General features: G+C 42.9%; 1 protein-coding gene across 5 annotated transcripts in view; it reads right to left on the bottom strand.

Annotated features, from left to right (window-relative positions):
- The window catches only part of LOC126210109 (zinc finger protein 501-like), a 366,536-nt gene that overhangs the window by 314,240 nt on the left and 34,500 nt on the right, over positions 1-17,796 (bottom strand). For all 5 annotated transcript variants that reach the window (XM_049939250.1, XM_049939251.1, XM_049939249.1 and 2 more), the window contains exon 3: positions 15,554-15,622. In XM_049939250.1, the coding sequence (XP_049795207.1) occupies positions 15,554-15,622 (69 nt within the window). The remainder of the gene's footprint in view (positions 1-15,553; positions 15,623-17,796) is intronic.

The following is a 17,796-nucleotide window of genomic DNA, read 5'->3' on the forward strand; positions in this document are numbered from 1 at the left end:
AATTAGCAATGATACACATGGCGCCTTGCTAGATAGTAGCGATGGACTAGCTGAAGGCTATTTAATCTGTCTCTCGGCAATTGAGAGGAATACTTGGTAGGTCTAGTCGCAAGCTATGTCGTCCGTACAACTGGGGCGAGGTCATGTCCGTGTCTTGTGACCTGCCCTGTGGTGGCGCTACGTTTGCGAATACACAGTGGCGACACGCGGGTCCGACATGTACTACAGGACCGCGGCCGATTTAAGTTACCACCTAGCAAGTGTGGTGTCTAGCGGTGACACCACATTCCTCCCCCGCAAATCGGCGAACGGTCGTGAGATAAGGCTTCCGCCCGCCGTGGGGAGGACCCCATGTTGACGTATGCGATGAGGTGGGGAGCCTAACAACAGGCGAGGCTGTGCCACCCGCACCCGGCCATTCGGTCCGAGGGGAGCTAGGAAACGCCTGCAAACCTAGTCCAGGGTGCACGTCAACATGAGGTGTTTGCGCACGTAATGATATAAGAGGAGCCGCGGGGTCGACCTCCATGTGGTCGGAGCACCCGACGGGCGAAGACGACATCTGGTCCGGAGTGGGCAAGAGGTCCATGGCGGAGGACGGCTGGTCACGGGAAGCAAGCGGCGGCGCGTGACCCAGGGAGGCGCGAGGCGGCTGCAGCGAAGCGTCCGCTGCTGGCGGCGCCGGCGGCGGCTGCGGCGGCGCGACGCCATGAGGCAAAATGGAAGGCATCGTCGGTAACACCTGGGGATGAGGCGAGCCAGTAGATGGGTCCCCAAGGCGCTGACCGGACGGCTCCGTCGCTGAAAGCAGACGGGGAGCGGCAGAACCCAGGCGACGACAGAGGCGCAGCTGATTGAGATGCCGACGCACCTCACCAGAGGCCCCCAAAACCAAATACATCGCGCGGCCGAGGCAGCGAAGAATGCGCCCTGCGAGCCAACGCTGTGAACCGCGATAGTTGCGATAATAGACAACGTCGCCAGGAGCAAAAGCAGGAGTCTGCCGCTGCACAGGAACCTGATGTGGCGGATGCAGCAAAGACATCAGAGTTCGATGAGGACGACCATGGAGCAATTCAGCCGGCGAGCGACCATCGCGGGGCTGAGAGCGATATGAGGACAAAAAGAGCAACAAAGCGTCCTCCCGAGAATGCGACTCTTTCAACTTCAACATCTGTGACTTGAACGTCCGGACCAATCGTTCAGCGGCACCGTTGGACTGAGGCGAAAACGGCGCGGATGTCAGATGTTGAATACCATTGGCCTTGCAGAATGACTGAAATTCTGCGGACATGAATTGTGGGCCATTGTCGGAAACAATAGTCTGCGGAAGACCTTCAATGCAAAAGATAGCAGACAAGGCTTGGATGGTGGCAGAAGACGTCGTGGAAGACATCCGGACAACAAAAGGAAAATTACTGAAAGCATCGACCACAACCAACCATCGAGCATTCCAGAACGGACCAGCAAAATCGATGTGCAAGCGTTGCCAAGGGGAAGGGGCTTTCGGCCATGCAAAGAATTTCCGCGGCGGTGCGGATTGTTGTTCGGCACACGCCACGCAAGAGGAGCACATATTCGTAATCGCAGCATCGATTCCGAACCAAGTACAGTGCTGACGAGCAAGCTGTTTCGTTCGCACTATACCCCAATGTCCTTGGTGAAGAAGCCGTAAGACAGAGGACTGTAACGAACGTGGGACCACGACTCGGGATTGATCATTATCGGAACGCAACAACAAAACACCACGTCGTACAAAAAGTCTCTCCTTGTGAGCAAAAAAACGGCGAACCAAAGGATCCTCGATCCGTGACTTTGACAAGGGCCAGTGCGTAGCAACAAAACGCAAAACAGTAGCAAGGACAGGGTCAGCAGCTGTGGCTGTAGCTACACGACGAAAATCAATCGGAAACGATGCGACCACGTCATCGGCTTCCGAATCAATGAACATGCAAGCAAGTTCGGAAGAATCGAATGCTTTATCCTCAGCAACAGGCAAACGGGACAACGCATCAGCGTTTCCGTGCTTAGCAGTGGACCGATACAAGATATCGTAGCGGTACTGCGAGAGAAAAAGCGACCAGCGAATGAATTTCTGCGCTGTACGTGGAGGTACAGGCTTGTTCGGATGAAAAAGCGATGTCAAAGGTTTGTGGTCGGTGATGATTGTAAAGTGACGACCATACAAGAAATCGTGAAACTTTGTTACACCAAACACAAGAGCCAAAGCTTCTTTCTCTAGTTGTGAATAATTTCTTTGCGCAGATGAGAGCAATTTGGACGCAAAGGCAATAGGGCGATCATGCGAGCCATCTTTGTGCGCAAGCACAGCACCGATCCCGAAATCCGATGCATCTACCATCAACAAAAGGGGTTTTCGGGGATCGAATGGCGTAAGGCAAGTATTGGAAAGTAACGCCGATTTCAACCGGCGAAAGGCGCGTTCGCATTCCGTCGTCCAGACGAACGGAACACCTTTACGGCGTAAGCGATGAAGCGGAGCTGAAATGGAAGAAGCATTGCGCACAAATCGATGATAATAATTTACCTTACCCAGCACACTCTGTAGCTGTTTTAAGTTCTGCGGTGACGGCAAGTCCTGAATGGCACGAAGGTGCTCTGGACTCGGATGTATACCTTGGGCGTTAAGGACATGGCCCAGGTACGGTAAGTCACGAGCAAAAAACACACATTTGTCCTTCCTCAAGCGAAGACCATTCTGACGCAAGACCTGAAATATTGTTCGGAGATTCTGCAAATGTTCGGCTTCTGTCTTTCCTGAGATCACAATATCGTCCAGATAGTTCGCAGCAGTAGGGACCGACGCACAAACAGTTTGTAAATATTGCTGAAATAAAGCAGGGGCGGATGCACACCCGAATGGCAGTCTTTTGAAGCGATACAAGCCAAGATGCGTGTTAACCACTAAGACGCGCTGGGATTCTTCGTCCACAGGTATTTGCAAGTACGCATCTGCTAGGTCCAATTTTGAAAAATATTTTCCCGGGCACAGTTTGTCAAAAAGATCTTCCGGGCGGGGCAAAGGAAAAGTAGCAGTCACAAGTTGTGGATTCACAGTTGCCTTGAAGTCCACGCAAAGTCTCAATTTTCCGGAAGGTTTTGGCAAAATTACTAAGGGTGAGGCCCAGAGAGAAGCCTGCACTCGTTCAATGACACCTTGAGATTCTAATTCGGCTAATGTTCTTGCGACCTCATCACGCAATGCGTGGGGAACATTGCGCGCTCTGAAAAATTTTGGTTGCGCGTTGTCTTTCAGTTCCAAATGCGCTTCATAGTTCTTAGCGCAACCAAGGCCCGGTGCAAAAATGTCTGCAAATTCTTCACAAAGACTAGAAACACTGGCGGAAGGCACAGTCTGATTCACTGATAGGACCTGATTCACTATAGACAAATTAAACAATTGAAACAAATCTAAACCAAACAAGTTCACGGCACTAGAGGAACGAAGAACATAAAATGACACAAGTTTTGTCTGTCCCTTGTATGTTGCAATAAGGCTGCACTGTCCTAACACAGGTATGTGCTGTCCTGAGTAACTAGTTAACGTAACATTTGCGGCACGCAATGGCGGGGCGCCCAGTTGTTTGTACGTGTCGTGATTGAGCAAGGAAACTGCAGCTCCGGTATCGAGCTGGAATGGTATCACTTTTCCTGCAAAGTCTAAGTCCACAAAAAGTTTATTGTCCTGTTGACGACAAGAGCGACTGTCTCGTGCAATTTGAACTGATACAGGTCCAGAAGCACTTGCAACTTTACGGGATTTCCGGCGACGTCGACGCACACTTTGGGTGGGACGAACACAGTCACTGTTAGCTAAAGTGTCACTGGACGGGTGGGAATGAACCACATGAATGTCCATGGGCGAAGGTCCACGAGCCTGATTGTCCTGGGTTCGATTCCTGCGCGAAGCAAAGGGCCTGGAATTTGTGTTATTGTCTGATCTTAACTTTTTCCGGCAAACACTTTGTACATGTCCTTTCTTTTGACAGTAAAAGCAAATAGCTTGGCGTGACGGGCAATTTTCACGCGAATGTCTAGTTGCACACCGCGGGCAAGATTTCACTGCATTTGCTTGCTTACGCGGCGCACGTGGTTGCAAGCTAGGCGGCCGCAGCGAAGTCGGGCGCGAGGGCCGCTTAGCGTCCCGTGCAGCGGGCCGGGCGGGCCGATTAACGTGACACACTGCTGGCGAAGTTTCAAATGATGCCTGAGCAAAGTCAAGTGTGTCTTGCCTGTCCAATATGTCTATCACTTGTTGCAGGGAGGGATTAACTAGCTTCAAAATCTGTTCCCGTATGCGAACATCAGAAACGTTCTGTGCAATTGCATCACGCACCATAGTATCTGAATATGGGAGGCCACATTCACAGGCAAACGCGCAGTCTCTAGTAAGTCCTTGCAAAGTTGCTACCCACTCCCTGTTAGTCTGACCGGCGGTACGTTTTGTACGAAAAAACGTATACCGTTTTGCAACAACATTAACTGTTTCTTTGAAATAGGCATCTAAAGCCGACAAAATTTCCTCGTAGGTCAGAGTTGCTACGTCGCGTCGGGGAAACAATTTCACTATCACACGGTAGGTAGACACACCGACACAAGAAAGCAAAAACGGCTGCCGCTCTTTACCTTGAATTCCATAAGCTGTGAGGTGGAACCGGAACTGATCGGCCCACTCAGTCCAGCTTTCGTTATGGGCCTCAAAGGGCCTAAATGGCGGTGCGACAGCGTTGTGTGGCTGCGGTAGCGAAGAAGCGGCTGCCGCCGCATCGGTTTGCAGCGCACGTTGACCCTGGACGAGCTGTCCAAGGGCTTCCAATAACGCCTGCGTCTGCTGATTCTGCAAGCGAAAAAATTCGGACAGTACATCTGGAGAATGCGGCGAAGCCATGACACAAGCAAATTAGAGCAAGTATAACACAAAGACTGCAACGTGGGCGCGGCACCACTCCTCGGCGCCAAAATATTGTTGTGTCGATTCCCTAAGGTCTCGACACAATGAGTGGCTAGGTGCACGCGAAACTAACGCAGACGGGCGTAAATTCTGAAACAGGAGACTGGATGAAAACTATAAAGAAAAGAAGAGAGATTTTAATATACTTAACTTTAATGTAGTCTTGTTCTTGTTGAAATACATCTCTTGCATAGTAGTAAGCAATTAGCAATGATACACATGGCGCCTTGCTAGATAGTAGCGATGGACTAGCTGAAGGCTATTTAATCTGTCTCTCGGCAATTGAGAGGAATACTTGGTAGGTCTAGTCGCAAGCTATGTCGTCCGTACAACTGGGGCGAGGTCATGTCCGTGTCTTGTGACCTGCCCTGTGGTGGCGCTACGTTTGCGAATACACAGTGGCGACACGCGGGTCCGACATGTACTACAGGACCGCGGCCGATTTAAGTTACCACCTAGCAAGTGTGGTGTCTAGCGGTGACACCACAATTTATGTTAGTATTTTGCAACCATGATTAATTAAACTGTAACATTCACACCTATAAGCATCTTCCACCTTCTTAGGTATCGCAATTATTACATTCTCAAAGAATGGAAAATCCAGGATGGAATGTAATAATATTATGAAAAGGAAAGTTGCTATTCACCATATAGCAGAGATGCTGGGTCACAGATAGGCACAACAAAAATACTGTCACAAATAAAGCTTTTGGCCAATAAGGCCTTCGTCCAAAATAGATGACACACACACACACACACACACACACACACACACACACACACACACACACACACACACACGCTTGCAGTCTCAGTTAACTGCAGGAACAAATTTAATCTCCATTTAAGGAGTGGTGAGAGGAAATAGTGAAGATGTTAGGAGAGGGATCGGGAGAGAAATGTGCAGATGTATGACAAAGAACACTAAATACACGTGTTCTTACAGTATTTTGATTACCTGTGGAGCCACAATTAAAAGCAGCATGCCGCAACTGCAGCTGTTTGAAGAACAGTGGCTGTTCATGGCTACACATTCTAGGTGTTCACAAATTTTTGGATTCAGATAAATCTGAGAATGTGAAATAGCATGAAGGTAAAATAGTTATGCCTAAGAACAAATTTTATACAAATACGCATAATTTGTATGACAAAAGGAAAATTATTTTTATAGAATTAAGTACACTTTGGGCAAGAACAAAATGATGTGCAAGTTTTCACTGCTGTCCGCTTTGTATTTTTTTGTAAGTGGGTGTTTTCATGCTTTTTTATTTTTTCAGACATACATACAAGGTCCCTAACATGTATTATTAGTCCATGAATTAACTTCTGGGCTGAAAATCAGACACTCTTAAATTGCACCCACACAACCACTTACACTTATTGAAAATTTCATCATTAAATGTTCACTTGTGCCTTGTAGTTGCTTATTTGATACTGTTACTTTCCTAATCGATGGATCTTATCTGGGAGGCCTTAGTTTCCTTACCGCTAATTTTGCTTGGTAATTTACTTTTCTGTTAGCATTTAATACAGATTCAGTAGAGTTTATGTTGATTCTGCACACAAAAGCCAATTCCTGCAAAGGAAACAACCAACTTCAAACACAATCTGACTTTTTTTTTCAATGTCAGTAAACTTTACCAACATCCGTACACTTTAAAATATTTTATTTTATTTTATTTTATTCTGAAAGCAACCAGTTTTGGCAATTCATTTTTCCCATCTTCAGGCCCCTGCATAATAGAAGAGTATACATGTAGTAATATAAGGGTGTACAAATCAAGATTACAGGAAGTGACAGGTAATCACAATACCACTTAAGCTTAAAAATGAAAGTATTGGTGTTAAATCTATGTGTCCACCCAGAACAATAGACTAAAACATGTGTACAAATTTTTCAGTCATAATTCTATTTAACACCATGGATTTATAAGGGAACATGTAAATTCATTTTTAAGCTTAAACAGTATTATGATTACCTTGTCACTTCCTGTAAGCTTGATTTGTACATCCTGTATACTCTTATTATGCAGGGACCTCAAGATGGCAAAATGAATTGCCGAAACTGGTTGCTTTCAGAATAAAATAAAATATCTTAAAGTGTATCGCTGTTGGTAAAGTTTATTGACATTGAAAAGTACGTACCAGCCGATGTACCCTGGTCGTAATGGACCAACTGAGATACAATCTGATGTTTGTGGAAATGATTAAACATACGTAGTCATGTCTACCAAATGGATCAGTGTCTGATAAAAACCAAAACTTTGGAAAATTTTCACAAAATCGATAATGCAAAGTTGGGGATTTTGAGATAAATAAGGGAAACTAGCAATTTTTTCAAAATATCACAAAAATTGTAATTTTGTTGTATACAGACATTATAAATCTGAGCACGGTAGTTCACTATTATTCGTAACTGATACTTATTGAACGTTAAAACTGCATTTTGACTTCTAATCCTCTCAAGGCTGAGGTTTGTGTACTATCTTAAACTGTCAGGTCATTTCTTGCACAACAAACTTTGATGTCATGACAAAAATAACACCAAAATTAGCAAAACCGACACCAAATCTGGCAACAGACCCACCAAATTTGCCTAAATACAATCTCGAATTTGACACACAACAGTGAATTTGACAAACTCCAAGTTTAGAAGAATAAACAGCACCAAATTTGGCAAAACAATAACAATGGATTTGGTTTAAAAGCACAGAATATGGCAAAAAATGATACATAATTTGGAAAAAAACACAGAATTTGGGGAAAACACCAAATCTGGTAAAAAAGATTAAAAACACCCAAATTGGCTGCAAATGATACCAACTGAGGCAAAAAAATGGCAGAATTTGGCAAAAACTACACCAAATTTGGCAAAAAATACACTGAAACTGGCAAACAAACAATAATAAATTTGGCAAACCTATTAACTATGTGGGTGGTTAGAAAAGTTCTCAGAACGGAACAGAAAAAAGTTTTACATCACTGAAACTTTTTTTTTATTTTTCAGTGTAGTATCCTTGCAGATTAATGCGCTTGGTCCAGTGACGTTCCATGGCCTTGATCCCATCACAAAAATGAGTTTGCTCCAGGCCTGCAAAATAGTTGTCAACTCCAGCTATCAATTCTTTGTTTGAAGTGAATCTTCGTCCACAAAAAAATTTTCAGTTTTGGGAAGAGATGGAAGTCTGACAGAGCCATATCAGGTGAATAAGGTGGATGTGGCAACAATTCATACCTTAGTTTGTGTCATTTTGCCATGGCGACGGCACATGTGTGCGGGCGTGCATTGTCTTGATGGAAGATGACTTTCTTCCTTGCTAAACCTGGACTTTTTTTGCGTATCTTTTGTTGCAGTTTGTCCAGGAGGGAGATAATCTACAAACAGAATCCCCTTCGCATCCCAGAACATGATGCCGTGACCTTTCCCCCCGAAGGAATTGTCTTTGCTTGCTTTGCTGGTGGAGAATCAGCATGTTTCCACTGCTTTGACTGTTATTTTGTCTCTGGGGTATAGTAGTGCACCCAAGTTTCACCTGTGGTCACAAATGGGTGCAAGAAATCTTGTTTGTTTCTCCTAAAATAGGCCACACATTGTTCCGATATGTCCATTCTCACGCGTTTTTGATCCAGCGTCAAGTCACGACACTCATCTTGCAGATAATTTTTTTCATTTCTAATTCTTCATTTAAAATGTGATATACCCTTTCAGATGACATCTGGCAAGCGTGATCAATGTCACGCACTTTCAATTGGTGATCCTCCGTGACCATTTTGTGCACTTTTACAATGATTTCTGGAGTAGTGACACATCTTGGCTGACCACCGAGTTGAACATCATCTACGCTCTCTCAACCAAATTTAAATTCATTTGTCCACTTGGCAACAGGTTAATATGAAGGAGCAGAATCCTGCAGCATATTCTGGAAATTGACATGAATGTCCTTTGCTTTTATAATTTCTTTTACAAAGTACTTAATAACTGCTCGAATCTCAATTTTTTTCCATCTTCGCAAATCACTACGCAGGAACAATAACAGAGCCATATCACTGCCACAGCTCTCTTCCAAGACCACTGATATGGCACGTGTTTACGGGCAACAGTCCAATGAACATCTCAATTGCGCTAGGGCTGACCTCTCGTGGTGATTCCAGGAACTTTTCAAACCATGATCGCAGTTTGCAAAAATAAAGACAAATCTGGCAAATAAATAACACCAATTTTGGCAAAAAATAACACCAAATTTGGCCATAAAACAATAAGGTGCAATAAGGTGCAGTTGCCGGCCTCAGTGGTCAGAGACAGTGGTCATTTGTTTGAGTTGTGCTAGTGTGACTGTGAGTTTTCTACTTTAGAAGTAGGCCTGTTGGCTTAAATGTGTAGCGACCTTTTTGCGGTACCTGTCTGTGGCTCAGCACCTCCTCTGCGTAGTGAGTAGCAATCTATTCTTTTCATAAGATTGTTATTATTCCACCCTGGATTTTCAATTTTCTGATTAAAAATTCTTTTCAGATACAATTACCCTCTCCTACAACTCCCTAAATGACTCCCACAGGGACTGTAAAGAGAAGATTAGACTAATTACACCCTGCACAGAGGCATTTAAGCAATCATTCTGCCTGTGCTCTGTACGTGAATGGAATAGGAAAAGCCCTAATAACTGGTACGATCGGAAATATCTTCTGCCGTGAACTTCACGGTGGTTTGTAGAATATGGATGTAGATGTATATGTATATGTATAAATACAGCCACTGTGCTCTGTCTCGAGTACACAATTACAGGTCTGTTCCTGCGATCCAGATACAAATCTCACTAGCCACTGTCAGGCCATAGCCTAGAGACACGAACAATATGGTCGTAGCTGGATTGTCACAGTTGCAACTGTACAGCATGATGGCATAAAAAATTGCATACAAAATTGTTATATATGTGCTGATACTGAATGAGGCATGGTGTCGTGTGTGGCGTAACTGAGTTTTTTCCAAACTGTATACGTCATTTACTATGCAGCTTGGTACTTGTTCTTAGTTAATCTTAATTCAGAAACTAACAGACTAGAGAACATGGGAGCCAATGCCAGTCTCATTGGGAAAGTATGACCATTGCACTGTTGACCAGGTATTCAATGGACTGTCTTCAGAGTCACAATGAAACCCGATCAATATTTCTTGTCGTATATCCACTGTCAGCAAATTACGATGCTTAACTTGTAAATCTTTTTATTGGATGAGCACTGTCTGTTGCTCTTTAATTACCAAGAGTGAAAGGTTGGTATCATAATGAAACATCTTAATAAATAAACCAATTTAACATAGGGTTCCATTAAAAAAAACCAAAGATGGCCTCATATCTCTGTAACAAAAAATAGCACAAACATGAAATGTGATGTATTCTAGTAGTCCATGTCCATTTCATATAAGATCAAAAGAAAAAGTATACTGCTAAAGTTAAGCACCGTGATAAAATCAAAACGATCCTAGCTTATAAATGCCAAAACATTATGACGACTGTCCACCACAAGACTGAATGCCACCTGGTAGTGTTCTGCACATGTAATGTGGTACGGAAAGTATATGAGCAAAGCAGAGATGAATGCGGGGTCATTATAGTGATGATATCATCCGATAACAGGGAAATCCAATGACACAAGAGACTCAGACAAAGGGAAGTTTGTTATGGCCTGATGCCTACGAACAAGCATATTTGAAAACTGTTCACGTGTCACTGTTATGAGCATCTATGGAATATAAGCATCTATGATAAGCAGTTGAAAAATGACAAAACCGTGAGGTGTCAATAAGGTGTTGGATGTCTGTACTTCACTTTAGAACATGAAGGTTGGCAGCTTCCCCTCTCTGTAACACAGGACAGGCAGTGATCTGTGGAAGACCTGATGACAAAGTGCAATGCTGGTGTAAGTGCAAGTGTTTTGGACACACCTTACAGAACACACTGTTGAACATGTGGCTCTGCAGCAGGTGACTTACACATTCCCATGTTGACACATCAACATCATCAATCATGTTTCCAGTGGGCACTGGATCATCAAGAAAGGACTACGGATCAATTGCAATGTGTTGCTCCGTCGGACGAGTCAGATATCTCGTTACACCAGGATGACGGTCATGTCCCGATATCATCCTGGCAAGTAACCACTTGAGACACGCATTGTGTCACAGATGTAGCCCGGTGGAGAGAGTATCTAGATAAGGAGGACATTTACATACGATTTCGTGGGATCTGTCAGTTACTGAAAGAACCTAGACAGCTGTGAACTATTTGAAATATCATTGTGGAACAACTGCATCCCTTCATACTTGATTTCTACATATATGACTACATCTACATCCGCATCTACACAGATAATCTCCAAGTCACTGTACAGTGCGTGGTGGAGGGTACACCGTACCACTATTAGTTCTTTCCTGTCCTGTTCCACTCACAAGTAGAGCGAGGGAAAAATGAATGTCTATATGACTCCATATGAGCTCTAATTTCTTGTATCTTTTCTTTGTGGTCCTTACGCTCAATGCATGTTGGCAGCAGTAAAATCATTTGGCAATTAGCTTCAAATTCCGATTCTATAAATTTTCTCTATATTGTTTCTCGAAAAGAACATCGCCTTCCCTCCAGAGATTCCCATTTGAGTTCCCAAATCATCTCCGTAACAGTTACGTGTTGTTTGAACCTACCGGTAAAAAATCTAGCAATCTGTCTCCGACCTGCTTTGACGTCCTCCTTCAACCCGATCTGGCACAGATCTCAAACACTCGAGCAGTACTCTAGAATAGGTCACACCAGCATTCTACACGAGGTTTCCTTTACAGATGAACGATGTTTTCTTAAAATTCTTCCAATAAATTGAAGTTGACCATTTGCCTTTCCTCCCACGACCTGATGCTCATTCCATTTCATACTGCTTTGCAACATTGCACCCAGATATTAAATGACTTAACTGTGTTAAGCAGGACATTACTAATAATGTACCCAAACATTACAGGTTTGGTCTTCCTGCTCATCCACATTAACTTACATTTTTCCACATTTAGAGCTGGCTGCCGTTCATCACACCAATCAGATATTTCGTCTAAGTCATATTGTATGTTCCCACAGTCACTCAACTTCGATACCTTATCGTACACCTCAGCATCATCAGCAAACAACTGCAGATTTCTGCCCTCCTGGTCTGCCAAATCATTTCTGTATATACAGAACAACAGTGGTCCTATCAACTTACCAGGGGCACTCCTGACAACACGCTTTCTCTGATAAACACTAGTCATCGACAACAACGTACTGGGTTCTCTCTCTTAAGAAGTCTTCAAGCCACTCATGTATCAGTGAACTTATTCTGCATGGCTGTACCTTTGTTGTGAGAGACAGCACCTTTGATAAGAATAACTGTCCATATGACAAGGCCAGAATCTTGTTATAGTGGTTTGAGGCGCACTATACTGAACAAATGTTGATGTCTTGGACACCAATTTCACCCAACCGGAAGCCGATAGAGCACGTCTCCGATACTGTGGGATGGCAGCGCCACACCCATAATGGATCGGCCTATAATTTAACACTCTGAGGACTGGGCAGCTATGTTTTAGTCCAACTGGCTGGTACTGCATTTTTCATAGGTTATTTGAATTTTGTGTAATTGATTCTACTGAACAGAACTTACTACAGTTTACTACATTTTAATGAGTGTTCCTATGAAATAATGGGAAGAAACTAACTTATATTGTTGACATTTTTCTTTATTGAAATGAAAGTGTGTCGATTTCACAACAGCAACAAAATTTTGCAAGTCTTTTGTTTCATAAAGAGACAGAATCGGAAGTTGTTGAAATTAAAAATAAAACTGTTTGAAAATGTAGGTTTTTACTGAAAATTACTTAGTGACATTTGCATTAGTATGAAAAATTTTGAAGGGTTTTGCAATATGTAGTCCCACTTCACATTCTTCTCAATAATACCTAGTATCCAGAATGAGATTTTCACTCTGCAGCGGAGTGTGCACTGATATGAAACTTCCTGGGAGATTAAAACTGTGTGCCCGACCGAGACTCGAACTCGGGACCTTTGCCTTTCGCGGGCAAGTGCACTACCATCTGAGCTACCGAAGCACGACTCACGCCCGGTACTCACATCTTCACTTCTGCCAGAAGTGAAGCTGTGAGGACCGGGCGTGAGTCGTGCTTCGGTAGCTCAGATGGTAGAGCACTTGCCCGCGAAAGGCAAAGGTCCCGAGTTCGAGTCTCGGTCGGGCACACAGTTTTAATCTGCCAGGAAGTTTAATACCTAGTATCTTTACTTGTTGTCCTGAGTCATTCTGCACAAAATCTTACACTTCCTCAATTTAGGAAAAGTCTATCTCCATGTCAGTTTACAGGCAAACTAATTTGAGTGGAAGTTTAATCAATCAGGCTTCCTTTGTTTATAAAAGCCACAACCAATTCAGTAACAAATTAAACAATGTTTTTGCTAGCAGGCCTCAACTCTTTACATAAAACATGTCAATTTATAATCATCATGAAAATTTGAAAAAAGCTTTCTTCCACCACTTTATTTGCTTCCTCTAGATGGTCGGTGTGGTCAATACCAGCGGACTGTTTATTATAATCCTAAATATGAACAGGTTTCATCTTCTCTATTGTTCCTAATTTTGTTCCAACTTGGCACTGGGTGCAGTCTTTTGGGCTTTGTAATCAAAAGAAATACAATCCTTGTGACTTGATTTCACAAAAGCAAATGGTCTTGGCTGTGAAATGAAAGTTAATTTTTTCCACAGTTTCTGGGCAATTATATATTTAGCAAGCCCTTTTGTATTTTTCAGTGCTGTACTGTAAGGCTGCATGTAGCAGACAACAACTGATGCCCTTTGCAATGTGCATAACTAACAGTGTTATCAGTGGGCCAACATTACATGTGGTAGACGGTAATGTTATTTTACCCAGCTCCCACATGGACCGTCTATAAGCTGTGCGTGCAAACACTATGGCTCTCTGTTGCTGCCAAAGAGGAAAAATCTTACCTAGTGAAATTGAAAGCTTATATTACCTCCCACTCACTCTCTTTTCTTTATCTTCCTCATCCTCAAACATTTATTATTATGTCAATGTGTTTTATCTCTTTTAACAGTGACACAATGTACACGTATGTTCAGAAGAACACAGGACACTTTGAATAACTGGAGATAGGACATTCATGTAAATGTGGGCTTCTACGGCCCATTGGGGAGGAAGGTGTCTCTTAATAGTCGCCGAAACGTCGGGATTTTATAGTTCACAATGCGGTCCCAAACCCAGAAGAAGACATTCATATTCACAGGACAAGTACATTAGTATGTTCTGCAGAAATTATTAGTATTTCATTCACACGGATTCAGCACGTGTCCTGCTGCCTAGTACACTCAGGGTCCGTCATGGGCCCTGACAACTTGTTCCACGCACGATGGCATCGACGCGTATAAGGCGCAAATGGCATCCTGTGGTACAACCGAAATGCTGCATTCACCTTGTTCTGCACTGTCTTAATGAAAAATGGTGTCTAGGGTGTTGTGCAGAAAGGGTGTGGCTACAGGTCACAAGATGACATTCACGTAGGTCACAACGCTCACAGTGCCCTAGACACACACCATCTGTGGTTTGTGGCTTCACCCAATAGCATCCCACGCCTTAAGGCCTCCAGTGGGGAATGTATGTCTTGTGTGAATTGAGTCACTGTGATCCCACTCCCTCTGTATGCAGTGAACCAAAATGCCGCCATCATTTTCGAGCAAACAGATACTGGATTTGTCCGAAAACACTATCAGATGCCACCATTGTCCACAGTGGTGTCTTTCCATAAACCATTGCCATCTAGCATGCTTTTGCACATTTGTCAAAGGGAGGCAGAGAATTGGACAGTGCACATGTAACCCGTACCATAATAAATGGCAATGGACTGCCTCTGCTGATAGTGTACGACACGTTACAGCGTTCCACTGCTGCACCAGAGCTGAGGAGAATGCAGATCGGTCCTGCAATGCCATTCAGACGAGGTTTGACCTTCCGGTAAGGGGAGGTGGGTGGTCTGGGTGGTGTGGCCTGTCCCATCTCGACACATTCTACGGCCTTCTGCGAACCATTCGGCAGACGAGCATTGCACTGCAGAGCGGCAATTTCCCAGATGGAAGGATCAGATTCTCTCATGCCAATAATGCACCCTCTTTCAAACTCTATGACCTGACAATAAGCTTTGTGCATACCATAAGTCTGCAAGGCAGATTGCACATCTGCTCAAGTCACACTGTTCCATTGCCTTCGGTTTATAGTGACAACAAGAGAGAACAATGCCATCAGTAGATGGCATTGTGCCACGATATCAATGTTGACCTCGAACTTGCAGGCCGACAAGGTTCAAATGCTAATCATTTCTGCAGAACATACTAATGTACATGTCCTGTGATATGAACTTCCTATCTCTTGTCATTCAAGGTGTTCTTTTTTTTCCTGAACATAGGTGTAAAATCAAAACATCAATGTAAAACACCATTTAATTAACCACTTCACATAAAATACAGGAATAAATAGCTGGTAATACTTACAACATTCTCTTCCTTAATGAAGATATGTTCATTTTCTTCAAACAATTGCCAGTTGGGATCAGTTAATACCTGCAGGTAAGAAAAACAATGAGTGAACACAGACACACAGTCAAGGGGAAAATGAAATTATTCAGTTATACATTTCCACACATAAAATGATCTTATTTTGCAAGTAGAGACTTGCAGAAACTCTACAATAACAGCCAACTTTCTAATAAGAAGGTAATACTATCTGTCGGATTTATGTCTCCCAACACCAGTGTCTTGTGATGATCTCAAATTGTACAATTTTATTTTTCATTGAATGCACACTTTGATGATGAACTGCTCCACATTTATATGTTCCAACTGTACAAGTAATCGTGAGCATGATTTATCAAGCAGTGATTTTTTCTTTAATGACTGGGGAAGATTCTATAGTGATTGCACATAGGCACCTATTTTCTGGATTTATGGCAAAAAAAAAGAGCCTTGTTCTCTTACTGACAATCTCCCTCCACTTTACAATTTCACTGATCGGAGCAACTGACCTTGGCTGATTTCCCACCTGTGTATGGTTTGCTTAGTGAAATCCCACCTACTGTTAGTCCCAAATGGTGTTAGTGTAACATATCTGAAGTCCAATGAGACACTGACTCCAAAGGAAGGAACTGTGTAGTAAAATTCACTTCTACTAGATATGTATTTGGGAAACTTTTACATATACTAAACTGACAGGTATCACATGCACCTAATAGGCAAGTGATGATAATATGAAACTTTCACTTTGTGGTGGTGTAGATACTGTAACAAAACTTAACAATAGGTTGTAGCTGTGCAATAACTCAAACCAGACCTATGCAATTTACATGCATCTCTTTCATTAACTGGACCAAAAAACCACAGCACGAGGCCACAATATGTTATGCTGCAAACTTTCTTGTAACGATATTTTGAGTCGAGATTCTCCCACTACATACATTCGTGTAATTATTTTATTACCTACAAAAGAGAAATCAGAAATGTACTAGAAGAAACTGAACTACACAAATTTTTGGAGGCTATTCAGAGACATTTTCCGAGTATATTTTGAATGGAGAAAAGAAATCCAAAGCTGTTTAGTTTGTCATGAGAAGTGAGGTTGGCAGTGATATGGAGAAAAAATGACCCTCTAAACTAACAATAAATGGTAAGACAGTTAAGGAACCCAGCACCATATGTGAATCCTTCAACAATTTCTTCATTAGTTGTAACAAAATTGGTGACTGCTCATGACCAAGTACAATTCCTAGTATGGCAGAGAGAAATTGCTCAGGTTTTAGGTTTTCACCTGTTTCAAGCCCTGATGTCATTAAAAGCACAACGTCCCTAAAAAATTAAAACTCAGTCGACCTCCAGTCTCAGAGCAGACTGGATACCAGGAGAAGCAGCAGCTTATCAGTTGCACACAGTGTGTGTACATGGTTTAGTTAAGTGCTATTCTAACTTACTTCTGAGCAGAAGTAAGCAGTAGCTGATTATTTAGCTGTTTTTAGTAGCGCTCTATATTTTTGTTGCAAGAATTTGAGTGTTTTTTTATCTTTTGTCTTGAGTGAGCTTACTTTCAAGTGTAGTTTTCCACTGCAGAAGTCTCTAGTGCCACTTTATTTACTTGATTCCACAACCCTTGTGAACAGAGAATATTCAGTAGACCTCCAGCGACATATTCTCAGAGTTTAATCTCATGTTTTGTAGGTGTATATTCAATTAGTCAGTAGCACAGTAGTTACTCAGCTGTTTGTTTTGAGACTGGTGACCATTGTAATCAGTGAAGTTAGCCGCACAGTTCTGTGCCAGCTATTGCCTGTGACACATCTCCAGAGCATTAAGTCATGTACTAAGCTTTTGCTGTTTTTTTATATAGTATATATTTGTTTGATTGCTTGTGTGTTTTGGTGTTTAAGAAGTTGTCTCAATTTTTTGTTAGCTGTAAGTGTAAATTCAGACAGTCTGTAGCTCAATTGACATACAGTTAATTGAGATATCAGCATCCCTCAGTTACAAGTCAGAAGAGTAACAAGTTGCTACCTAGGTTTCTGCCAGCTTTTACTGTTTACTGTTCAGTTGGTCTTGCTAGGATGGGTAGGACGTGTGCCTGCTGTGTGCGGACACAGGAGGAGCTGGCTGCAGTTCGCGAACAGTTGGATGTGGTTTTGGCTGCAATCAGTTGCCTTCAGGCTACTACTTAGGGGTGTAGCAATGGCTGAGATTCTAGTACATCACTT

Source organism: Schistocerca nitens, chromosome 10 (assembly GCF_023898315.1).
Source record: "Schistocerca nitens isolate TAMUIC-IGC-003100 chromosome 10, iqSchNite1.1, whole genome shotgun sequence".
NCBI classification, from domain to species: domain Eukaryota; kingdom Metazoa; phylum Arthropoda; class Insecta; order Orthoptera; family Acrididae; genus Schistocerca; species Schistocerca nitens.